The sequence below is a fragment of the Bos mutus genome, chromosome 19 (assembly GCF_027580195.1).
Source record: "Bos mutus isolate GX-2022 chromosome 19, NWIPB_WYAK_1.1, whole genome shotgun sequence".
Lineage (NCBI taxonomy): Eukaryota > Metazoa > Chordata > Mammalia > Artiodactyla > Bovidae > Bos > Bos mutus.
The window spans coordinates 12,170,191-12,195,680 of record NC_091635.1 but is presented as its reverse complement, the minus strand read 5'-3'; the positions used below and the strand labels follow the sequence as shown (position 1 = coordinate 12,195,680).

At 49.5% G+C, this 25,490-nt stretch overlaps 2 protein-coding genes across 4 annotated transcripts in view; one reads left to right on the top strand and one right to left on the bottom strand.

Annotated features, from left to right (window-relative positions):
* The first annotated feature begins 88 nt into the window (after nucleotides 1–88).
* C19H17orf100 (chromosome 19 C17orf100 homolog) lies at nucleotides 89–17,280 on the top strand. Of its 2 annotated transcripts, XM_005906701.3 has the most exons (4): nucleotides 89–1,044; nucleotides 3,082–3,239; nucleotides 7,281–7,913; nucleotides 9,272–17,280. In XM_005906701.3, the coding sequence occupies exon 1, from the start codon at nucleotides 346–348 to the stop codon at nucleotides 721–723; it is 378 nt and encodes a 125-aa protein (XP_005906763.1). In that variant the 5' UTR covers nucleotides 89–345; the 3' UTR covers nucleotides 724–1,044; nucleotides 3,082–3,239; nucleotides 7,281–7,913; nucleotides 9,272–17,280. The 2 variants fall into 2 exon arrangements, 1 of the variants encoding a protein (XP_005906763.1); XR_011467925.1 differs by lacking the exon at nucleotides 7,281–7,913 and having other exon boundaries at nucleotides 721–1,044.
* Nucleotides 17,281–18,364: 1,084 nt separating this feature from the next.
* Nucleotides 18,365–25,490, bottom strand: part of SLC13A5 (solute carrier family 13 member 5) — a 29,974-nt gene continuing 22,848 nt past the window's right edge. For both annotated transcript variants that reach the window (XM_005906663.2, XM_005906666.2), the window contains one exon: nucleotides 18,365–24,521. In XM_005906663.2, coding sequence (XP_005906725.1) covers nucleotides 24,396–24,521 — 126 coding nt within the window. In that variant the 3' untranslated portion in view covers nucleotides 18,365–24,395. The remainder of the gene's footprint in view (nucleotides 24,522–25,490) is intronic.

Here is a 25,490-nt window from a genome sequence, read left to right as displayed (position 1 = left end):
GGCGGTGTGGGATGCGGGGGCGGGCACAGCTTCGCAAGGGGGCGGGTGGCTCCGCCCATCCAGGGCCCGCCCCGCCCCAACCCCGCCTCCACCTGGACAGGCTCTTGACAGGATAGGGGGCGGTGCGGGGGCTCTCGAGGGGACTAACCCAGGGTTCCCAAAGAATCTTAGGCCTCCCCGCCCCTAGATCACGGTGCCTCCACGTGGGTCGCGGGACCCTCGACCACCGCTCTCCCTGCATCACAATGGCATGTGACGTCGCTCCTCACCGTATAAAATAATCCTTCGGGGATCGTGGGGCTGTGGGGCCTCCAAAGGTCAGCTTGGCCCTGTTACCCCCATAAGATGGCCTCACCCCTTCGGGGAAAGCCCTCTCCGGCCCGGGCGGAATCCATCTGCTCCGAGGAGAAGGCGACGGTCAGCGTGGAGACCTCGTCCCACCGCGTGGAGACATCCTACCGTCACGTGCGGACATCTTCCCGGCAGGTGGAGACCACCTATCGCAGCAGCGAGGGGCCCTCCGTCTCCCCCTCTGGGAAGCGACTCCCTCGAGTCCTCGAGGTGTCCTCCCAGCACGTGGAAACCGCCTCGCAGCTCACAGAGACGGCTTCCCGCCACGTCAGGGCCTCGTCCCTGCGTGTGGAGACGTCTGTGCACCGCGTGGAGAGCCCGCCGCGGCGGGAGAAGCCGGCCGCCCGCCAGAACGTCCAAAAGGCCCGATGAAATGCTGCCTTCCTTGGGGCCACAAGAGGGCCATGGCCCTTGGCCAGGGCAGAATCGCCTCCAGTTCGCAGCCTGCCTGCTGCCAGGTGGACCGATCATCTTTGGTTTCCTGGAAACAGTCCACAAATCAATTTAAGAAAGAGCCAAGCTGCGGTTTCGGGACTTAGCCAACATCCATTGACCCTCCTGCACCTTGGACCAAAGGCAAGCCTTTGACCCAGTGAACTATTTTAATTTGAAGCCTGCATAAAAAGTTTTTAGGCTCTAGATACTGTATGTGTTAAGCTGATGGAAAAGAGACTGTTTGAGCCTCCAAGGCAGGTGAGTTTTGAATTTGGGGCCCCTTGAATGACCTTGGCTGCTTCAACCCTGGAGAAGGAAATGGCAACCCACTCCAGTATTCTTGCCTGGAGAGTTCCATGGACAGAGGAGCCTGGCAGGCTACAATCCATGGGGTCACAGAGAGCTGGACACAACTCAGCGACTATCGCTCACTCACTGAATGACCTTGGCTGCTTCAAACTTAGGGACAAGGAGCAAACAAATCATAACAAGTGGAATTATATGCCTGCTGTAAACCTGAGGTGCAAGCAACAGACTTTCCTTAATTAATTAGTTGGCCTCTGTTTATGTTTCAATATATTTCTCTTTATGCCAAGTCCTTGTGCCTGGTAGCCATACACACAGGTTTTAATAGAGGTCACATGTAGTTCAAAGTGAAAAGTGAAGGTCAACGTCAACAATCAAGAATAATCTTGGGAAGGAAACCTGACCTGTGATTTGAGGAGGTGCAGGGGAGGAATATTTATTGAGCACCTACTCTGTGCCGGGCGTGCATTTGGGCTATAGCAGTGAACAAGGCAAACAGGGTCCTAGCCCTCCGGGAGCTTACACTCTAGTGAAAAGGCAGACAACAGATGACAAACCAAGAGTTTTCTATCGTGATGAGCACTATGAAGGAGACAAACAGGTGATGTGATAGAGAATATGCTGACCAGTACCTAGTTTTTCTAAGTTAACCTGGTTAGCAGCAACTGAAGGCAGGTCAGGGCTACCCGCCTAGATCAGCAAATCTTAATAGATTAGTAGGTGGAGCCATTCAAGGTGGCCTTGGCTGGGAATGAAGGGACATCCCTGCTTTCAACAATATGTGCTATTTATCCCATTTAGCAGGATGTAAAGACCTGGATTCTGTGGGACCTCATTGGGAGATAGAGTACTTGCTGTTGGCAGGCACTGTGATTCATTACTCACATTAATTCATGTAATTACAGGGGAGTGCACTGGAATAGGACTCAGGCCAGGGGAATGTCATAAAACCCCAGAGGCACCCCTGATGCTTCTGCTTCATCAAACTTCTGCTATAGACTAACGCTTTGGGATTTTAGTTTTTGGTGAGCTTATTCACTCTTTTTAACGTGACAGACCATGTGCATTAGATACACACTCTTAATCGGTGTTTTTAAATGAGTAAAGTGGTTGCTTTTCTTTAACTGTTCTTTATCAATGTTTTCATTACAAAAGTGATAACGTGCTTAATGTAACAAGTGAAATAATTCAAGATGTGTAAAGAATCTGTCATCATTGCTTTCCATTTTCTCCCTCTGGAAATAATTCGTGTCAGTAACTTGGTGTATACCCTTCCAGACCTTTCTGCAATAAATGCTCCTGATCTCCTTATTAGTCGTACCTGGAAAACTGGTAGAAAGGTTACTGTGAAGAAGCCAAGAACTTGATTTCTAGATGATTGACTCTCTTGGAATCTAATCCCTTTGTTTTACTTAATAAGGAGACTGAGGCACAGAGTGAGAGCACCTTGCCAGTCACGTGGCACTTAGCCTACCTGCAGCAGCACTGCCTCCACTGGACTCTCAGAACAGCAAAGATTTTTCCACTGGAAACTCATTCATTTAGTTGTCAGTGGCCTGTCCACATTACCCATTAAAGATACCAGGAGAAAGGGCTAATTAAATGGTTCTTTAGTGTGTCTTTGATGAGATTCTTTACCAGTCCCAGGGCCACTTTATTCATTAGGCATGGCAGGCTGTAATCCTAGGACCTGCAAAAAATTGTTGAAGCTTCAAAAATCCATTGGCTTCAAAATACAAGTAGAAGAAAATAGAAAAATTGAAATTAATAAGGGTCAATGGGCACATCTTGTAATACATGTGATATGATATGGATCAGGACCTCCAAAGATAAGAGTATCTAAGATCCAGGCTTAAAATGGCTCTGCCAAGGTAGCTCTACACTGATATCTGGGCTCCGATGAGATTACAGGGTAGGGCCTCTCTCCAAAAATGTTAAGACTGATAAGACTTTGATTCCTTTATTTTCTCTTTTCTCTCTCCTGACCAGACTGACCTTCCCACTGACTGAGAAACTAGACCTCCGAAAGTGAATTCATCCCTCTGGGCCTCACTGCCCCCACTGAAAATGAGATGTTTGGACCAATCTTTGAATATGTGATTCCCAAAGTGAGGAATGAAGACACTGCTGCAAGATGATTTTAGGAGGTATGAAAACATTTTTTATTTTGATAATTAAATTTTTTTTCAGTGTTTTTCTTTTGTTCAGTCACTAAGTCATGTCTAACTTTGCAACCCCATGGACTGCAGCATGCCAGGCTTCCTTGTCCTTCACTGTCTCCCAGAGCTTGCTCAAACTCCATTGACTCGGTGATGCTATCTAACCAGCTCATCCTCTGTCACTCCCTCTCCCCCTGCTCTCAGTCTTTCCCAATATCAGGGTCTTTTCCAATGAGTTGGCTCTTTGCATCAGGTGGTCAAAATATTGGAGCTTCAGCTTCAGCATCAGTCCTTCCAAAGAATATTTAGGATTGATTTCCTTTAGGATTGACTGGTTTGATCTTGCTGTCCAAGGGACTCTCAAGAGTCTTCTTCAACACCACAGTTCAAAAGCATCAATTCTTTTGGCGCTCAGCCTTCTTTATGGTCCAACTCTCACATCCATACACGACTACTGGAAAAGCCACCTGGACCTTTGTCAGCAAAGTGATGTTTCTGCTTTTTAATGCTCTGTCTAGGTTTGTCATAGCTTTTCTTCCAAAGAACAAGTGTCTTTTAATTTTGTGGCTGCAGTCGCCGTCCACAGTGATTTTGGAGCCCAACAAAATAAAATCTGTCACTGTTTCTACTCTTTTCCCCATCCATTTGCCATGAAGTGATAGGACCAGCTGCCACGATCTTCATTTTTTGAATGTTGAATTTTAACAGTGAATTATATATAATATAAATATAAATGTATTATATATATATATATAGTTATATATATGTATATAACTAACATTCATACTTGTTATTTCACCAATATTTTACTTCAGCTATAGTGGACATTTTTAAATGTTTAAATGAATTGATTTAAAGAAAAAATAGATTCCATAAACAGTCAGCCTTCAGTGTGGCCAGAAATTTGAAAGTGATATGGAACACACTGATTAGTGTTTGGGAAATGAGGCACTAATTTTGTTCCCTAAGTGATTGGTTTTTTAGATGCATGAGAAAGCCTGGGACTGTGAGGTCTATTTATTGTATTGTAATCATAATTTTTCTTACTCATGAAATAAAAAATAGAAAATACAGAATATATCAGAGTGTTCACACATAGTAAAGGTAAGAGTTGCTTTGTGAAATTTTTCTGTATTGTCACAGTGTGCTAAGTTTCCTCAGTCGTATCTGACTCTTTGCAACCCTATGGACTCTGTCCATGGGATTCTCCAGGCAAGAATACTGGAGTGGGTTGCCAATTCCTCCTCCAGGGGATCTTCCCAACCCAGGGATCGAACCCGGATTTCTTAACATCTCCTGCATTGGCAGGAGCGTTCTTTACCACTAGCACTGCCTGGGAAGCCCTGTCACAGTGTAAACTATGTTAATATTGGGAGTCACTGTCCAGAACGCTGAAAAAAGAAAATGCATCCTCTGAGTCCATGACAGTGTCTGAGTTTGTGCCATGACAGACCGTGGACAGCAGAGGTCAGACCATCCCCACACCGCACGGCAGCAAAGGCTGATTCTTAGCTGAGCAGAAATCTCAGGGGCATGCCAGGCAGCAGAGAGGCCTGAGGCCAGGCCTGAGGTGACAGAAAATCACAGTTGTTAACAGATAATCTAGCTTGTTTGCCTGCGGCAGTGACCACTTCTGAGAGGGACCAGAGCGCCAGGAGCTCCCTGGCCCTCCCCGGGAGCACTCCAGGCGGCACTACCGCAGCCACTTCCCAACCTCCACCCGCAAGCTGGATTCTCATCTCTGAACTTTTCCTAACATCCTGGAGCTGCTTCCATGTCTGGTGCTTCTCGGTCTAAGGCCCCGTGATTGAGGATTACGCCCAGACACGTTCATCTTGAAAGTTAAAGCATCTTCGTGTAATTCGCCCACGCTGATTTAATTCGAGTTACACGTTCCATTCCAAAAGGAGCCTTGAGAGTGGAGACCAGCCAGCACACGGTGAGCACTCCCTCTCCCCTAGACACTGTCCAGAGCACCCCTATATCCTTCACACCAGCATGAGGTGGATCAGAACACGGGAGCACAGAGACGTTAAGGCACCTACCCCAAGTGACCAGCCAAGATGAGGGGCTGAGACCCAAGCTGACTCCAGAGCTTGTGCTCTTTAACTACTAGCTTCTGCTGACACGAGAGGCTGGAGAGCCTGAGAGCCTTCCCACATCTCTCTTTTTTTTTTAATTTCTTTTTTTTTCCAAGTCTCTTTCTGCTAGTCCCAGTGTCACATCCGGCAGCCTCTTCGGTCCACATCCTCTCTGATCCCCCTGTAGCATTTGACCTCCTGTAACATCCCCCCCTTGAAATTTTCTCCTCCATTAATTTCCATGGAGGAGAAAATCCTGCTTGTCCTCAAAGCCCTGCTCCATTTCCACCCCCACCAAGGAGCCTGGTCTTCCACCCGACCCTGAGCCTGCTTCCCGAATCTTCTCACTCCCCATTGCTGCTCCCTCTGTTTATAGCAGCCATGTGATTGCTCTTTAAATTACTCCTCGTTGTTTACTCCTGTCTCTCCCATGAGACTGAAAGCACATCAAGGGCAGGGACTATCACAAAGCCTCTTTGTGCCCAGTAACTATGCCCTGGCCGAATGAACAAGGTTTGGTTTGTCTGGACACAGGCATGGTCACTGAATGTTCTTAGCCCCCCTGTAAGGCAAGGGCATCCCCTGGCAGTAAGCAGGGAAAGCACAGGGGATGTAGCTTCTCCAGAGCACAATTAAGGACACATTTGCAAAGCCGGACGGGCTTTGAATAAAGACAGAATTGTTCAGTGACACATGCTCACTCATACTACATGGTCTTTTTTCCCTTCTTTTTATTCACCCACGATTTACTGAATTCCTGCTCAGTGCCAGCTTCTGAGATGGTCGCCAGGAGCTAGGGGAAGAGGAAAACTGGATGATTCAAGTCCAGAAGCACATCTGTGCCTACTGTTGGGGTAGGCCAGGAAAGGTGACCCCATGAGCCCTCCTTCCCTTTGCCTTCTGTTATAAATTGCCTTCACCTCATGATGCTTCAGCTGGGAGTCCAGACTGCAGCTGGCTTAAACAGATTGCTGTGCTTGAAAATAACAAGACACTTCAGAGCCTGCAAAATCAAACTTTATCCCTTTTCTTAAATAATAATGCAACTCCATGGTGTCAGTTCAGGCTTGACTTCTTGGGGTATGACCTTGGAGTGACTCAGCGGGCATTACCCAGATTCTCTGGGGCCACCCAAGTGAGCTGGCCAGGTGGGCAACCTCAGCTGAGACTGTCTCCCCACCAGTCTGAGGTCTGCGGATCAGGCTTCATGGTTAGAGAGCTCCAGACAGGGAGCGGCAGGGCAGGTCCCTTGGGAAGACAGGAGTGTGTGAGGAGCCAAGGACCACTGTTCCCCACAAGCAAGGGTGGGGCCGCCCAAACATCCAGATGGTGGGATCACGTATGTATTATTTTTTATGTACTGATAGTTTTATTTTCTGTTTATTTGCATGTACCACAGTCTTCATATTCTCTATTTGTGTAAATATTTATAGCAGCCTTCCTATAGTGTGTTGGACAGAACGGAGAACACTGCACTCGTCATCCTTTAATGTACAAGCCTGTTATTTTTCTGTTGAATTGTTTCCTCACAACCCACTCCCAGGAGTTTAATTACCACAGGCAAGGGGATGAACATTTTAATAGCTCGAGAGTCGTATAGCCTAATTCCTTCCCTAGAAGACTGTGCTAATTTGCAGGGCCCCTGACAGTGTGTTTAAGCTGGCTTTACCACAGCCTCAGAGCATGAGATGTTGTCATTTCCCTAATGAGTGCTAATTTAGTAGGTGTGGAGTAGCACATTCAGCTACTTTAACGTGCATTTCCCTGACTGCATCGAGGATGAGCGTGTTGTAGGTACTGGTCCCTTCTTTCGATGGCCTTCCTGCGTTGTAGGCCCTGTGTGTCTGTCTCTCTCTGCCTCTCACTGCGTGTCAGCCTCTCTCTTTCTAAGCCGGTCTCCATCTTTCCACCTCTGAATCCTGTTTTTCTCTGGTTTCTAACTGGGCAGACACGTGGCTGATCCGTGACGGTCCTGGACGAGCCCTGACACGCTGCCGGCTGGACCCAGACACTGGGCCCTCCCCAGTGAACTCAGATGAGGTTCTTCCTTCCAGCGGGGGCTCCTCTGGGCTGACCTCCCAGGAAATGGCTGGGAATGACCAGGCTGTCCCTCCTCAGTGAGCCCTTCTAATGATGTGTTCCAGGCTCTCCATCCTCGGGACAACGCGCCAAATGGACCTGCATGTCCTGGCAGTTGGGAATGTGGGGTCTGACAGAGCCAGTGAGCGGGGTCCCAAAGTCCAGATAGGTGACAGCAGAGGGGCCCACAGAGGCGAACGGCTCCAGCGAGCCTTTTGCCCAAAGTGGCGGAAAGAGCTCACCTCTCAGGCAGAAAACCCCCTTGGCCCCAGGTAGATGGAGAGCACCCAGCACTCCATAGTGTGGCAGGAATGGGGGGCTGGCACACTGCTCCACTTCCAACGGTCTTGAAGGTTCTTGGGCACTTGGGAAGATTCCAGAAAGACTTCAGAAAAGCAGCTGACCTCAAGGGGAGCTATGCACTTGCACTCGGCGAACCCCCGTGCTTGGCGAGTTGCTGACTCCAGGCACCAGACCTGCCTGCCACCACTTGTCACTGAAGGTAGACGGGCCTTGGGGGGTCTGGGCCTCTGCAGTCACCTCTCAGACTCCGTGGATGGTTCTAGAACGTTAGAGTCAGAGAGATTGTTAAAAGCCAGACAGGAACTCTAACATCAAGCGTTCTGCCCTTTCATTTAATGTTTTCAACATAACTCAGCTCTTTCTAAAACCATTATTATATAACAAATGCATGATAAAAGTTAAAGTGTTAGTTGCTTACTTGCGTCTGACTCTTTGTGACCCCATGGACTGTAGCCCACCAGGATTCTCTGTCCATGGAATTCTCCAGGCAAGAATACTGGAGTATATAGCCATTCCGTTCTCCAGGGAATCGTCCTAACCCAGGGATCGAACCTGTGTCTCTGTAATTGCAGGCAGATTCTTTACCAACTGAGCCACCAAGGAAGCCCATAAAAATGCATGCCCACTCTTAAATATTTGGAAAACACAGAAAACAACAAAGAAGGGAATACAGTACCATAGATTCACCAAAGATCATTTTAATTATAAGTAAAAATAATATTTTTATTATCACCAAGATCATACAGTATATATTATACAATTTTGTATGCACTTTATTCACTTTAAATTATACATTATAAGCATTTTCAACATAGTGAAATATTCTTCATAAACACTTTTAATTCTTACATACAAGTTTTGAGTGAGACACAAATAAATACTGAGTTAGCCAAAAAGTTAATTTGTTTGGGGTTTACTATGGAAAACCCTGGATGAACTTTTTGGCTAACCCAATACTTACTGTCGGAGAAGGCAATGGTACCCCACTCCAGTACTCTTGCCTGGAAAATCCCATGGACGGGGGAGCCTGGTAGGCTGCAGTCCATGGGGTCGTGAAGAGTCGGACACGACTGAGCCACTTCACTCTCACTTTTCACTTTCATGCATTGGAGAAGGAAATGGCATCCCACTCCAGTGTTCTTGCCTGGAGAATCCCAGGGATGGCAGAGCCTGGTGAGCTGCTGTCTATGGGGTCGCACAGAGTCGGACACGACTGAAGCGACTTAGTAGTAGTAGTAGTAGTAATACTTACTGTTATCCCAATGTTTGTCATCTATGTTTTTTGTTTTTCAAGGATGTAAAAACACACCAGGGTGGTGGGGAAACACTGAGGTAAAAATCTTTTAAATATAAATCTTTGTCCACAATTTGAATTTCCCCTTAGATTATTCATACACATAGAGTATAAACATGTTTTTAGTCTTTCGACTTTGCTTTCCAGAAAGGTTGAGCTAATAACACATATTTGTCTCACCACATACAACTACATGAAGAAATATCACTTTAAAAACATTTACTGATCCGAAAGGCAATGAGTCTATCTCTTCCTTTTAATAGGTAATTTGAGACTCGGTGAGGAAAAGAGACATGCCTGCGGTCATCCCAGGAATGTGTTATCTCATGCCATCCTCTCAACAACCTACAGTATCAGGGAGCTAAAGCACGTGGATGGGATAACCTGCTCAGACTCTCACTCAGCTCATGAGACATGGAGCCTGTGAGTTTAATCCCGCATAGTCGGGAACCCCGGGCCGTTCACCTCAGTTCTATGGCTGCTTCTTGTTCCCAGACAAGATGCTGAAAGGTGGTTTGGGGCCAAGACCTGAAAGAACTAGGAGTTGGATGGATTTACCCTATAGACAGAGGGGCACCACCATTAATGGGTCTTAAGCCTCAAGACTGTGTTTTACAAAGATATTTCTGGTGGACTGGCTGGGGGAGGCTGGAGGCAGGGAGGCTGGTGGGGGAGACGCGGGGCACAGATAACGTGGACGACAGAGGCCTGCACGGAGCCATGTGCACGTGTGCTTGTGGGTTACGGGCCGTGGGCAGTCGGGAACACGAGGGGTCTGGGGAGGCCTCCTGCCATGCCCTTTTCACTGGGCAAGGGCCATTTTTATCTGCTACACGTCAGGCAGAACCTGTGCCAACTGCCCAAGACTGCACCTCAAATCTAGCAAATAAGAGAGAGGACGGTGTGGATTACGTTATATTTAAAACAAGCCCACACAATGCCTGTAATTTTTCATTCTGACTCCGTAATTATAGCCCAAGACCGGTCAGATCATAGTTATCCCCACACCGACCCGCTGTTGAGACACATTGAATTAAAGGCTCTGCTGCTCCTTCAGATTCTATTTTGGACGCCAAGCACTGGCAGGTAACTGGCCTTTCACGAGACCCGTCTCAGTGGAGCCCCTCCCAGAGCAGCCTGCACGAAGGCCAGGTCAGCACTGGGCCCTTGAGAAGACCCCTGATGCTGTGATGCTCTGCCCGGCCTGAGCCTTGGCCTGGAGCCAGGGCCTGGAAAGCTTTGGAGGCGCCATCCTTGGAGCAGGCCTGCTTCCCACAGTCAGGCCCATCTCGGAGCTTCTGCACTCTGAAAGATTCCTGCCCCAGACCTTGACCAGGGTCCCAGGGTCAGATAGGCCAAGCCCTGGCCGTCGGGCACAGTTGTCACAGATAGGCTGGCATTGCCCAAAGGGGCCTGGTTTAGAAAAGAGGAGAGGAAAAAGCACAAAGAGCACAAGCCAGCCGGGCTCACACAGGCAGCCCCTGTGACTAACCCGCTCTGGGATCCACCAAAGAACACCACCTCTCAGCCCCTGGTAGAGCAAGAGTGGGCTTGTCCCTGCCCACAGACCTGGAGCCCCACTGCCCTTCCTCCCCGTGCCCCCCGCCCCCACACACAGGCCTGCCTCCAGATTACCCTGGCAGGGAGATCAGCTAGCTCCCACTTTACATAAACTGCATGTCTGGGCTCTGTCGGAGGCCCTTCACTTGTATCATCCCATTTACTCATGTCACCCCTGCCAAGTAGGTGTGACTAGTGTTATCGCAATCTCCAGTTTAGACTTGAGGACGTGGAGCTGAGAGGTCAAGCGTGGGGCTTCAGGCCACTAGTTCATGTGTGAAGTAGTGGGAACCAGAATCCAGTGGTCAAACGTCTCCCCAGATCTCATGGCTCGTCCACAGGCAGCTGGCCTGAAACCACCAGGCTTGCACCCAGCTGCTGGGTGGTGGTCTCACACTCCCCCTCCCCCTCCCCCCACTGCCGGCGGCTCGCTTAGCACTTGGGCCCAAAACAGTCCAGTCCCAGTACCTGAGCACAACTCTCCTGCTACACACGGCTCTGTGCCTCAGCCAGCTCCCTGCTCCGACCCTTGCTCTCACGTCCCGCTATAGAACGAACAGTTCCTTCCTCTGGCCTTTGATGCATCTTGCACACGCTTCTGCACTTCTGTTTTTACATCTAGGACATTATTGTCACTATTCACATGGCTCTCCTACCAGACTTCTCAAAGGGAAGGGCCTGTGTCCTATCTCTCAGTTACTATTTTGATACCTGTGGCTGCCTACTCTTTGTTGTAAGAAAAAAGGAGAGTCTGAAAAACTATTCATCCTTCAAAACTATGGCTAGTTCAGTTCAGTTCAGTTCAGTCGCTCAGTCGTATCCGACTCTTTGCGACCTCATGAACCACAGCACACCAGGCCTCCTTGTCCATCACCAACTCCTGGAATCCACCCAAACCCATGTCCATCGAGTCAGCGATGCTATCCAACCATCTCATCCTCTGTCGTTCCCTTCTCCTCCTGCCCTCAGTCTTTCCCAGCATCCGGGTCTTTTCAAATAAGTCAGCTCTTCACATTAGGTGGCCAAAGTATTGGAGTTTCAGCTTCAACATCAGTCCTTCCAATGAACACCCAGGACTGATCTCCTTTAGGATGGACTGGTTGGATCTCCTTGCAGTCCAAGGGACTCTCAAGAGTCTTCTCCAACACCACAGTTCAAAAGCATCAATTCTTCAGCACTCAGCTTTCTTTATTGTCCAACTCTCACATACATGACTACTGGAAAAACCATAGCCTTGACTAGACGGACTGAAAGATGAACTCCCCAGGTCGGTAGGTGCCCAATATGCTACTGGAGATCAGTGGAGAAATAACTCCAGAAAGAATGAAGAGATGGAGCCAAAGCAAAAACAACACCCAGTTGTGAATGGGACTGGTGATGGAAGCAGGGTTCGATGCTGTAAAGAACAATATTGCACAGGAACCTGGAATGTCAGGTCCATGAATCAAGGCAAATTAGAAGTGGTCAAACAGGAGATGACAGGAGTGAACTATGGCTAGATGGGACCTAAATTAACTTAAACGCTTTTGCATAGCAAAGGAAACCATAAACGAAAAGAAAAGACAGTCCTCAGAATGGGAGAAGATATTTGCAAAAGAAGCAGCTAAAAAGGGATTCATCTCCAAAATATACAGACAGCTCATTCAGCTCAGTACCAAGTAAACAAAGAACCCAATCAAAAGATGGTCTTCAAAAAATGGCAGAAGACCTGAATAGACATTTCTCCCAAGAAGACGTACAGATGGCCAAAAACACATGAAGAGATGCTCAACATCACTAGTTATTAAGAGAAATGCAAATCAAAACTGTAGTGAGTTATCACCTCACACCAGTCAGAATGACCACTGTCAAAAAAATCTACAAATAATAAATGCTGGAGAGGGTGTGCAGAAAAGGGAATCCTCCTACTCTGTTGGCAGGAATGTAAATCGGTGCAGTCACTATGGAGAACAATGGAGGTTCCCTAAAAGATTAAAAAGAGAACTGCCATATTATTCCACTCCTGGGCATGTACCCCAAGAAAACTGTGATTCAAAAAGATACATGCTCCCCAATGTTCATTGCAACACTATTTACAATAGCCAGTACATGGCAGCAACCTGCATGTCCATCAACAGAGGAATGGATAAAGACGAGGTGGTACATATATACAATGGAATACTATTCAACCAGAAAGAGGAACGGAATTGTGCCATTTGCAGACATGTGGATGGACCTAGAGACTGTCATACACAATGAAGTCAGAAGGTGTAAAACAAATACCGTCTTAACACATATGTGTGGAATCTGGAAAAAGTGGTATAGAGGAACATACTTGAAAAGCAGAAATAGAGACACAGATGAAGAACAAATGGACAGCTACCAAGGAGGGAAAGGGGTGGTGGATGGCATGAATTGGGAGACTGGGATTGACATATTTACACCACTATTATACAATAGATAACTAATGAACACCTACTGTACAGCCTAGGGAACTCCACTCAGTGCTCTGTGGTGACCTAAATGGGAGAGGAGAAAATGGGAGAAAAGAGGGGATATGTTTATAGGTATAGTTAATCCACTTTGCTATACAATAGAAAGCAACACAGCATTGTAAAGCAAATATCCTCCAAGAAAAATAGTCAAATAATTAAAAAAAAAAACTATGCCTAGGGATAGATCCTGGGAAGCCTTCCCTGATTCTGGCCAAACCTGTCTGCTCCAGTACAACCAGGAGGAGGATTGTTTACCTGGGTATGCCTTAGGGGGCCAGGAGAGAACCCCAGTCTTCCCTGTGACCCCATCTCTCAGGCAGAGCATGCATCTCGCAGGGGTCAGTAAACGTAGGACTGAATTGCTCTTTGCTTCAGAGACCCAGATCAATGGCACCGTGACCTGAACCAGCCAGCCGCCCAAGTCACCAGGCTGAAACCACCGAGAGCTGGCACGCCAAGGATGTTTGCTGAGGAGGGGAACACAGAAATAAAACCTGACTTTAAAAAAGAAACATGCCCCATAGGTATACTATTTATACGAAAATCAGCTGTGATTTTAGTAACTGCCCTCCCACCTCACCTCTCCAAGGTGTGCCCTGCCTTCCCACAGGGCGCCTCTACACCCCACACACCCAGTAATCATGGCCCTATCTGCCCCGTCCCCTCCTCTGTTTGCTCTCTGGGGTTTCCCTCGATTGCAGGGTGAGAGTTTCCAGACGCCCCAGGGGCCTGTCCCCTGCCTGGCCCCAGACTCCCTCTCTCCCTCCCTGACCTGCCCTCGTCCGGGCCCACGGCCCGTGGGGTGGCAGAGGGGCAGGGCAGGGAGTCAGCCCCTTAACTGAGCCAGAGCAGGGCAGATCCAGGGCCCCTGGCTCCAGATGCCAGGCCCTGCTCCTCCCAAGTCTCTGTTGAGCCGCAGGACCCTATTCCCTAGTTCAGACCAAACTCAAGGTCTGCATGGCACGGTAATGGGAATGGGGTTTTGGGATCAGGCTTGGGGTTCTCTGGCTCCTCCTGGGCTGCCGGCATCTAGCCAGCTCACCTACCTCCCACCCTCCCCCAGCCTCAGACCCCTCCCTGGCCAAACGGAGCCACACCTGCTGCACCAGTCTGCTGAGGGCCACACCACGAGGCACGGAAAGCACAGGGCTGGCCATTCTAGCACCGGCGCCGTGTGTGAAACCTGGCAGGGTGAGAAATTGCAACTGGAGAGCAGCCACTCCATGCTTCCTGTGCGCGCATCAAGAATCAAGCTCCAGGCACTTCCCTGGTGGTCCAGTGGTTAAGACTCTGCACTCCCAATGCAGGGGCGTGGATTCGACCCCTGGTCAGTGAACTAAGATCCATCATGCCGCATGGTGCAGCCTAAAAAAAGAGTGAAAAATAACACATAATCTTTTTTAAAGGTTGTCTTTAAAAAAGAAGAGAGAAAGAATCAAGCCCAGGGCACCCCCGCCCTGGTTCTGTGAGCCTCTTCCTCTAGTCTCACCCTCCCCCCCTCCATCAGCTCCCTCATCCCAGAGTCCCACTGGGCACTTAGGGAGCACCCCACTCTCCAGCAAGGTTCCTGCTCCTCACGGAGGGCCAACTGGGTGAGGGGTACCAGGGGGCCCTCAGTATCATGGCAGGTCCCTCCTGCTTCCAGCCAGACCTGGGCAAGCCTGAGGCAGGGGGCTGGGGCTGAGGCTCACCATCCTGGGAAGCTTCTGAGCCTCCCTCACAGCTCAGCACCCAGGCAGGCACCCAACAACCCACAGCTGCGGTTTCCAGAGAGCCGGGCCTCCCACCGCAGGGACAGTAAGCTGAGAAGCACTGGAGCTATAAATGTGAAGTGGTGAGCCACAGGACACTGCCGCAGCCCCACAGCGGCCAGGAGCCGGCCTCTCCCCTTCTCCCTGCCTCCCTGCCTCCCTGCTAGCTCCAGGGCCCCCCTCCAAGCCTCTGAGACCGCCCAGGCCTGCCCACCGGCTCGGCTCCGGCTCCGGACTCCGGACTCTGAGATTTGCTGCCGCACCCCCACCTCGGGAGGCCCCAGGCCTGGCTGGGGGCAGGGCAGGCAGGACAGCACACAGCACTTTGTACTGTCAGGGCCTCTGGTCTGACCCCCCAAACATCATCTTATTTCATGTTGACTTACACAAGAGGAGAGAAAGAGAGAGAAGAGTGTGTGTGTGTGTATTCAGTCACATCCAACTCAGGGACCCGATGGACCATAGCCCACCAGACTCCTCAGTCCATGGGATTCTCCAGGCAAGAATACTGGAGTGGGTTGCCATGCCCCGCTCCAGGGGATGTTCCCAACACAGGGATCGAACCCTGTCTCCTGCATTGCAGGCCTATTCTTTATTGCTGAGCCACCAGGGAAGCCCCACACAAGAGGAGAGGGGACCATAATCTGTTGGAGCTTACTGCTTCTAAAGGTCTTCCTCCAGCCGGGGTGGTACCCAGTCACAGCTTCAGATCCATCTGGAGGCCACCTTGACCTTGGGGACCTGAGGCTCCTGTGGTCCTGACGGGCATCCTCATAGCCCCTGTCAGAAAGGAGACTCCAAGAGCAGCATCGATGGCTGACGATGTAAGAGCAACCCCTTCACCAAGTGCCCGCTCCCCCGTGTGCCCCGCCCAGAGCTCTCAGACTGAGGGAGGGCCATTGTTCCACAGGCAAGAGACCACACCCAGGGGGAGGTCCAGAGCTCCGCTGTGCCTTGGGTCTCCCCGCTACTCCCACACTTCAGGCCTGGCTGGGAGTGCAGTGTGAGGTGGAGAGCAGGGGCCCATCTGGAAGGGTCTTGGAAAACAGAGAAAGGGAAGGAAGGCCCCTCTTTCTCTCCTCACAGACAGAGCCTGCCAAGGACAGGCCAACACCCCAACACCCCTGCTCTGCTGGACAGTCTGTCCACTAGCACAGGCCCCTCCTGTCAGGCTGACCAGGAAAGGTAAGGTCACCCTCAGCGTGTCTGTCACCTGCCCCACACGAGAGCTCAGAGACGAGCCCTTGGGTCTCTGGGGAGGCCGCATGCAGTAGGATTGTCCTGAGCCACTCTCTTCAATGTCCCTGAGCTGGCCCCCTTTCAGGAAGGAGGACAGAGATTGACGCCTAGGAAGTGCCACTATCCAAGGTGGAGGCCCCGCCAGGAGCCTGTGAAGAAGCTCTCTGGTCTGGGTGATGGGGAAAATGGGCAGCAAGGGGCCTCCAGACATAACCACAGGCCCAAGGGTCACTGACAAAGGAAATCACCGGGTCTGGTTCCGGGCTCACAGCCTGTCCTCCCTCCCTGTGAGCCAAGGAGTTTAGCTTCCTAAGTACACAAATGGAGAAAAACAGCCTGGGCAAATGTTTGGTGCAAAAAGCATTTAGTATTTCTTATTTGTAAGTATTTCTTATTTATTTCTCTCACACCTTGAGGCATGTGGGATCTTAATTCCCCAATCAGGGATCAAACCCCGTATACCCTGCAGTGGGAGCTTGGAGTCTTAACCACTGGACTGCCAGGGAAGTCCCTTGTTTGTAACAAATTTTAAAACTTTACAGGGGGACAAAAAGTTGTAATGTGTGGGAAAATACCATTTTGTTATGTAAGATGGATCAACATTGTAAAGATGGCATTTCTCGTCTAACCTAATATATAAACCTGCTGTGATTCATTTATTCATCTAATATGTGTGGAGTCATTACTATGTACTCCGTATGTTCTAGGCATAGGGGAACATAGGAATGAACAAAACAAAAATTCTTGCCTTTGTGCAGCTTACATTTTTAAAGATGGGAGAGAGAGAGACAAAGAGCTGGAGAAGTAAATTATATAGTATATTAACTGAGAAATGCAAGAGAGAAAAATCAAGGACAGTATAGAGAGCATGGGATGGATGGGGAGTTATAATTTGAAATAGGCTGAGTAGTAGTAACATTTGAGCAGAGATTTGGGTGGGGGCACTGCTGTCGGATCTTAGTTGCATATTTTGTTGTGGTGCACAGACTCTAGTTGTGGCTCTAAGGCTTAGTTGCTTCCTGGCCTGTGGCATCTTAGTTCCCTCACCAGGGATCAAACCCATGTCCCCTGCATTGCAAGGTGGATTCTTAACCTCTGGACCACCAGGGAAGTCCCTTGAGCAGACATTTAAAGAAAGTGATGAGGCAGGCGCGCACTTGGCGTGCTCTAGGAGCATCGAGGAGGCCTGTGTGGCTAGATCGGAGCGTGTCAGTGGTTCTCAGATACTGGGGATGCCTGGAGGCATTTTTCACGGACACAACTTGGGGTGGGAGGCGTGGGGTTGCTGCTGGCATCCGGTTAATAGATGCCAGGTTGCTGTTAAACACCCTGCAGGGCACAGACAGCTTCCTACAACAAAGATTTGTGTAGGAATCCCAGTCATGCCGAGGTCAAGAAACCCTGAAGAGTGAGACCAAGTTGGAGAAGAGAGAGCCAGAGAGGTAACTGCAAACCCGGTTTTTGTTTTGTTTTGTTTGAGCTAGAAAAGCTGATTCAGAAATTCTTATGGAAAAATATGTGAGAATAGCTGGAGGGGGGCAGGAAGTGGGAAGGATTAAAAAGAAGAATTTTTTTTTTACCAGATTATAACATACACTATAAATATTTTGGGGCGTCCCTGGTAGTTCAGCTTGTAAAGAATCCACTTGCAATGCAGGAGACCCCGGTTTGATTCCTGGGTCAGGAAGATCCGCTGGAGAAGGGATAGGCTACCCTCTCCAGTATCCTTGCCTGGAGAATCCCCATGGACAGAGGAGCCTGGCGGGCTTCAGTCCACAGGGTCACAAAGAGTCAGATGCAACTAAGCACAGCACATAAATACTTTTATGACAAATGACTAACTTCCTTAATATATAAAGAGGTCCTATACGTGAATAAGAAAAGACCTTTAAAAAAAAAAGTCTCTTAGAAAATAAGAAAAAGGGAGTTTACCAAAAAAAGAAGAAAAAGGATACACAAATGGATAATAAACGTGTGAAAAAATAATAAGTGTTACTTGCAATTTAAATAAATAGGAGTGAAAGTCATGAGAGCATTTTGCAACCATCAGAGTAGCAATGATTGAGAAATTTGATTACTTAGGATATGTGAGAATATGGGTTCTTGCACAGTTCTTGAAAATATGAATTGACAGACCCTTTCTGGAAAGCAAGTTGGCAATATGTGTCCCTGATTTTTTTTTTCTTTTTTCTGCAGCTTGTGGGATCTTACTTCCCCAACCAGGGATGAAACCCCGGCCTTTGGCAGTGAAAGCAGAGAGTCCTAATCGCTAGACCACCAGGAATTCCCCTCTGTTCCAGATTTTAAGACATATACCTTTTCATCCAGCATGCCATTCTCAAAAAGTATTCTACTTACATAGGTTTACAAAGGTTTAACTACAGCCATGTTTACTATAGTCTTAGCAAAAGATTGGAAATGACCCAAATGCCCATCAACTGGGGTCTTGTTTATTATACAATATACACCTGCCAATATTTGATCCCTGGGTTGGAAAGATCCCCTGGAGTAGGAAATGGCAATCCACTCCAGTATTCTTGCCTGGAAAATCCCATGGACAGAGGAGCCTGATGGGCTACAGTCCATGGGGTTGCAAAGAGTCGGACACGACTTAGCAACTAAACACATACACACACTTACCATGGAGTACTATGCAGCTTTTAAAAAGACTGAGGCTTACTCCTAGGCACACAGCCAAGAGAAGTGAAAACACATGTCCACAAAAAGATTTGTGCAGAGAATTTTATAACAGCTTTATTCAGATAGTCTTCACTTGGAGCAACACTAATATCCATCAGAGAAAAATAAACAAATCGTGGCATGGTCATACAATGAGAAACTACTCGACACAACAAAGAAAGGAAGGAATGCGTACACACAACGGGAATGAATTTCTAAAGTGGTGTTGCACAAGATAAATCAGACACCAGAGTACACACTGTATGATTCCACTGATGTGAATTTCAACAGGCAAAACCAACCCATGGTGATAGAAATCATACCGACGATTGCCTCAGGAAGATGCGGATTCCTAGAAGGGGCAAGAGAAACTTCAGGGCGTTAGGAAATGGAAATACGGTTCTGCTTACATGTTGTATACAGTGTGTACAATCCCTGAATCGTACACTTCAGATCTGTGCGATTCACATCTCATTTTACCTCACTTTGAAAACAAAACCAGGAATCCCCTGGTGGTCTAGTGGTTAGGACTCCATGCTTTCTCTGCCAGGGTTCTGGATTCAATCCCTAGTCAGGGAACTGGGATTCCACAAGCTGCAAGGAATGGCCAAACGATAATAATTTTAAAAAATAAAAGCAAAATTAACTATTGAGTGAGGGAGGGGGAGTCTAACTTCACATGTGCTGAATGTAATGATCTCCAGATAAATTAATGGGGAGGAATGGCAACCAGGACAGAAATGTGTATAGTATGCTTGCAGATGTAATAAAGAAGACAACCACCATGCCAGATCATGGACATGGAGGGCTGACTGGACTAGGCCATTTAATATAAGGGACTTGGGCATCCACAGATTTTGGTACCTGGGGGATCCTGGAGCCAACCCTTGAGAGCTAACTATGCATGTAACACGTCTGGAAGGACATGTAAGAAACTGCTGGACAAGTGTTGCCTTTCTGGAAGGGCCTGGAGGCCCCAGGGTCTGAAGGGGAGGGGCATGTCTCAGTGCTTTTTTGACCTGTTGGAATTTCTTTCACTGTGTTCATGTTAACTTTTTAGATATAAAAACTAGTTAAAATTTCCTGATTGGATAACAGGCTCTCCACAGGTTGGGTTGTCATATTTCTCTACCCTTGGTAGCTGAAAAAGCATGTGTGTGTTAATCGCTCAGTCATGTCCAGGTCTTTGCCAAGTCTAGGACTGCAGCCTGCCAGGCTCCTCTGTCCATGGGATTCTCCAGGCAAGAACATTGTAGTGGGTTGCCATGCTGTCCTCCATGGGATCTTCTTAATCCAGGGATTGAACCCGGGTCTCCTGCATTGCAGGCAGATTCTTCACCTCTGAGCCACCAAGGAAGCTTTCTCTGGTAGCTGGATGCAGAGACAAGCCTGCTGCTCTAACACTGCCAGCAGCGGGAGGCCTGTGTCTCTGAGAGTGGAAGTTGGCATGTGCACAAGCCTATCAGAGAAGCTCCTGGAAGGCATGTCCAGGGCAGGGAAGTGAGAACCTGAATCCTGGGTCAAGACACCACGGTAAATAAACAAGTATATATCTATCTGGGCACAAGGATTTCAGCCATAAATGATAAGCTTTCTGTTGAAGAATATAAAAACCCATCCCATGACATGGAAGATTTATCGTGATGAAAAAAATTTTTAATGTGAAAAAATGCATCATTGGTGGAAAGAAAACAAGGCTTTTAAGTTGATATTGAACCAAGGGAGAGAGCACCATAGAAGGAGTTCTGAGCTAAGAATAGGACTGCCAAGTGTAGTTTTTAAACAGACAATCCAGCATTTGATCTTTATTTCCACAAACAAGAATATGCCATCAAAGGTCCTACCTGGGAATGTCTGTATTCTTTTTGAGAACCGGACTCTGTGCCACTGTGTTGACTCCCTGCAGAGCAACAGCTTCATTATCCATGCTTTTTGTGCATTAGCGATGGTAGGGAGGAGACTTCACCTGCCAGGGAGATGCCCTGCTCACTGGCTTTGCCAGAGGAGGCCCTAAGGAAGTTCTCAGCTCAGAGGGACAGGATCCAAGAAGGAACCCTGGAATGCATAGGATCCTTGTGGAGTCCTAAGTCCTTGGCAGAACAGTTCAGAGAGCAACACATATGGTCAGGATATGTGTTCGGCTCACCTTGGGCCCATATGTCTGCTGTGTGCTGAGAAAAATCAAGGGTCTTGTGTTGAACCTCTTGACAAAATGGAAGAGGCAAAATATCAATGGGGAAAAGGTCTCAGAGTTTTCAGCAAATGGCTGAGACCCAGATGGGGGCAGGGAACGGGCCATGTAATAGACTTTAAGCTGAGACACCATGGGGCCACACCTGGCCCAAGCAAGTGAGGGGTCAGTGGGCTAATGGTTGACATGACTCTGGAGAAAGGCCCTGACAGATGCTGTAGTCCAGCCCCTCCCTGATGGAAGCTGAGGCCCAGAGAGTGGGCTTACTTATTCAGTATCTGACATCAGGACTGAGCTTCGTCCATGACTCAGACTCTAGCCTCTTGAACCAGTGGTTCTCCTGGAAGTGGAGGCAGAGGTGAAATTCTTGACCAAACACAGAATGTGTTTCTACTGAATTCCATGGAAAGGGAGCCACTCAAGTAGCCTGGAGTGAGGGTAGCCCTCTGAAAGAGTCATAATACCAGACCCTGGTTCATCACCTACCCAAGGGCTCCCAGCCTTTTTTTTTCTCCTCCTGCCAGACTCATATTTCATAGTAAGTAGATATCTCTTGATTTCAGGAAACACAGGCCAATTTCCCAAGCCCAAAAGATGCATCCTAATTGGTCTCATGGTATTCCAGTTCCCCTTTGTCAGCGATTGGCCTCAATGTGGGCATATGATTTAGTTCTGGCCCACAAGACATAAAAGGAGGACTGAGGGGCTTTCTGAGAAAACTTTTGCTCTCCTACTAAAAGCAGAAAATGCAGTAGGCACCATCAGCCCCCATCCCGTACACCTGCCTTCAATGCAAGTGTATACAGTGTGAGTCAAGCGTGACAGTGAAGCCACAGTATCCTTAAGATGGCAGAGTGGATGGTCAAGCCCAAGTCTTTGGTGGCCCAAGTGAGCTGCTGGTCCCGTGCCAGCAACTGTCTAGCTCCAGACTTCTTGGTAAGTAGACATTAGATGCCCTTAATAGGATGGCATCATCAACTCAATGGACATGAGTTTGAGCAAACTCCAGGAGATGGTAAAAGACAGGGAAGCCTGGTATACTGCAGTCCACAGGGTCACAAAGAGTTGGACACGACTGAGCGACTGAACTGCAAATGCTGCTCTTATAATTTAAGTCACTGCCAGCTACGTTTCCTCTTACTTGCAGCTGAAAGCAATCCGGATGGCACTGGCCACAAGCGTTAGTGCAACTCCAGCCAAGTTCAAGAGAAGCTGTTTAAAAACAGCCTTTGGTCAGCCTCCTCGACCTTGGAATCTGCTCTCCTGAAGCACCACCCAGCTTTCTTATCATTCCTCAATCAGTTGGAATCTCCCCACCCTTTCCCCCACGCCACCACATCCTCCCCCATCAACTTGGCCAGTCTTACTCATCCTTCGCTCCCCACCTTGGATGACCTTCACTGACCTTGCTCACTTACCACCAGGCATGCATCCAATTGACCATACTGATCATTTATTTACTAATCACGCTTGTGGTGGCCTGCCGTAGTGGTGGCCTGCCGTAGTGGCGGCACTGGACCCCACAGGCTGTGCAAGTCCTCGGAGCCCTCACTGTGGGGGCGGGGGGGAGGGCAGACATGTCAGCAGCAGCAGTGTAGGGAGTAGTGATAAAGGGGTGGTGCAGTTTCACCTTGGTGGGAGAGCAGCTGGCCCATTTCCACGCTGCTCTCGCCAACCAAAGGCTTTGTTTCTTCTAGGGCAAAGACCAGCCCAATCTGTTCCAGGACAGCTCTGAGCCCTCTCAGAGGAGGCAGCAGCAAGGGGCTCTTGTTGATGATCCCTGAGCAGGCAGGGCCTTGGGTAGACCTGCTCTTGGTCACCCACCTTTCCCTACAGGCCCCACAAGGCCAAGGCCCTTAATGGCTAAAGGAAGCAGCAGTGGACATAGCGGTGGCAGGTCTGAATCAGAACCTCAGCCGCCACCAACTGGATGTGTGACTACTGGACACGATGTGGCCTCTCTGAGCCCCAGTCCGAATGAAAGACAGAGGAGGTGAATAACACCTGCCTATCTCACAGGCTGCAGCAGAGATTGAATGAGATCATTAGCAGGGTGCAGGGAGGCCTGGCACAGTGGAAGTGGGCAATGTGTAAGTGTTCATTCATCCACCTGCCTCTCCCCACCCCATCGTCCTGCACAGAGCAGAAAGCCAGAGACAGCCTGGGGCACCTTCCACTGGAGACAGGACGGTCAGGACTCACCCCACCGCAAGGAACCAGCTGTATATGCTTGGCCCTCGAGTAGAGAGAGTGGGGGTCTTTAGGTTCCCAGACTTTCTCCTGCTCTGAAAAATACCATCAGTGGCGCAGCACAGGAAGAAAAGAAAATTGGGTTGGTGGGCAAGAGGACAGGACTCTCTCACGCATCTCTCCCCGAGGTTCTGAGGGTTCTCAGGCCACTCTGGAATCTTGGTCCCATATCTTCAGGTAGATTCACACATGGGCAGGAGCTGTCTGCCCGGGAACCACTGGGCGCTGCTGGTTCTCAGCGATGCTCTGTCCGTACCAGGCTTGGCTGCCAGGGCCAATCAGCAAAGGGAGCTTTCCCCAGAGGAGCCCAAACTCCGGCCTGACAGACAGGCTCTGAAGGAAGCCTGCTCTTGGTGGTTAACAGCTATCCATCCCCCTGCACCTGCAGGTGAGGGTGGACCGAGGTCTCCAGCTATGGGCCCAAAGGAGCCTATATGTAGTATGACCACTGCCCATATATAGTGTGACCCCAGCTGTCATGGGGCAGGAAAGCATCTTCTGGAAGAGACAAACTAACCTGCCGGGGAGGATCCCAATAAATGTCAGCCAGACCATGAAGGGGTCTGAGGAGGTGTCCTGCAGAGCTGGGGAGTGGGTCTAAATCATCAGTTACAGTTGAGCAGATTACAAGTGGGGTGCAGCAGGCAGTGTCATCCGGAAGTTAGCAACTCAAGTTCCTCATCCTTACTCCCAGTGGTCCCAGGAGGCTCTCATTCCCACTCTCACTCTAGTAGTGGGAAGCTGCCCAGGACCAGACACTCCATCCCTGGGCTGTGGACTGACCCCTCCTAGTGCCAGGAGGGATCCAAGGTAGCCTAAGGGAAGCTGGGAGAGGCATGGGGCCTGGAAGGTTGTTTTCTCACCTCCCAAGCTGGGATCTGATTCCCATGTGAATGACAAGTGAACCCCAGCGCCCAGCCCGGGGGGCCAGCTCAAGGCTGAGTGGGGACAGGACCCTGACCATCTCAGAGGTGATGGCAGGCCCCCAGCAAAGATGGACGCCAGCAGACTCACGGCAGGCTCCCTTCACTTCAGAGCCTGCCCTCTCAAAGCCCATCCCCAGCTGAGACCCCAGGCCTGGAGGAAGAGTTGGCCTGGTCAGCTGGGTCTCCGTAGGGTGTGGGCATCATGGGGTCACTTTGGGACATGAACCCCAAAGCTCTGTGGCAAGTCATACTGGAAGGTTCAAGAGTCCTTGGGAGGGTGGGGGCCATGGGCATGGTCTTGCAACTCTTCCAAAGTCTCAATGTGTGGTCACATTAGCCCAGTCAGGGAATTGATCCAAGTCAAATATGACCCGTCCCCAGGTGTTGATGGCCAAAAACACACAGGTGATTCCAATGACGTTCATTATTAGTCCTGTTTTCATCTGGAAAAGAACAGGGTCAAAGTTAGCACTCTTGGGTCTGCCAGGCTGTCAGAACAAATGTGAGTGGGACACGGGGATCCGTGCTCTGGAGAAGGGAACCAAAGCTGTTGGTTGGGCCTCCCGTCCCCAGGCCAGGCTCTGTCCTCAACCCACCCCCAGGCAGAGTAACTTCGTCCAGTACAAGTCATCACTGCTCAAAGCAGCCTGGGAAACAGGCAGGACAGGCAGACTCTCCAGGCCCACTGGGACACCTGGAAAACTGGGCCTCAGGGAGGCAAGTGAGTTACTGAAGAGTCCTGGTCCAGAGCTCACCCCAGCACCCTCGCCCTCCCACAGACGCACACCAGCCTTTCCAGAGCCTGAGCTGCCTTCTTTGCGTGGTCATTAACCCCTGCCCTCAAACCCTGTGGCAGATTTTTCACTGGGGATCAGAATTGAGCCTGCAGTCCCTGGTTTCTGGGACTGCCATCTGTGTGAGAATGCCCCATGGAGCCCCAAAGATACCCAGTGGCGGTGCTGAGATAACCGACACCTGACTGGGCCGGGGAATGGTCCCTCTTCACTGGCTGCCCCGTTTGCACACTGGCCTCTCCCCATTCTGCCGCTGCAGACCTGCCCTCCTTCTGCCAGAAGAGTCCCTCCTTTGGCTGCACTTGTTTCTAGGGCAGCATCTGCTCCTCCCAGGCAGTGGTGTCCCATCCCCAAGCCCCGCCCCCCACCCACCCGTCGCCACCGCCCCCCACCGCCTCCATCTATAGCCTCTATCAGTCTCTTTGGCTGCCATTCGTCTTTCCCCTATTCTCAGCCTCGTCCCTCCTGACTCTCCTCTTGGGTTCTTGCTTATTTGTGAAGTCTACATTGGCCATATGGGACCCCCACCCTCACCCCGTCCAAGTGCTCAGTGAAGGTTCCCCTGATAGCTGCTCGAGCACCTCCAAATGGGAGATTCTGTAACCCACCTCTCAGCTT

What these genes read in the sequence shown, in the direction of transcription:
- C19H17orf100 (XM_005906701.3), top strand. Translation starts at nt 346, where the DNA reads ATGGCCTCACCCCTTCGGGGAAAGCCCTCTCCGGCCCGGGCGGAATCC.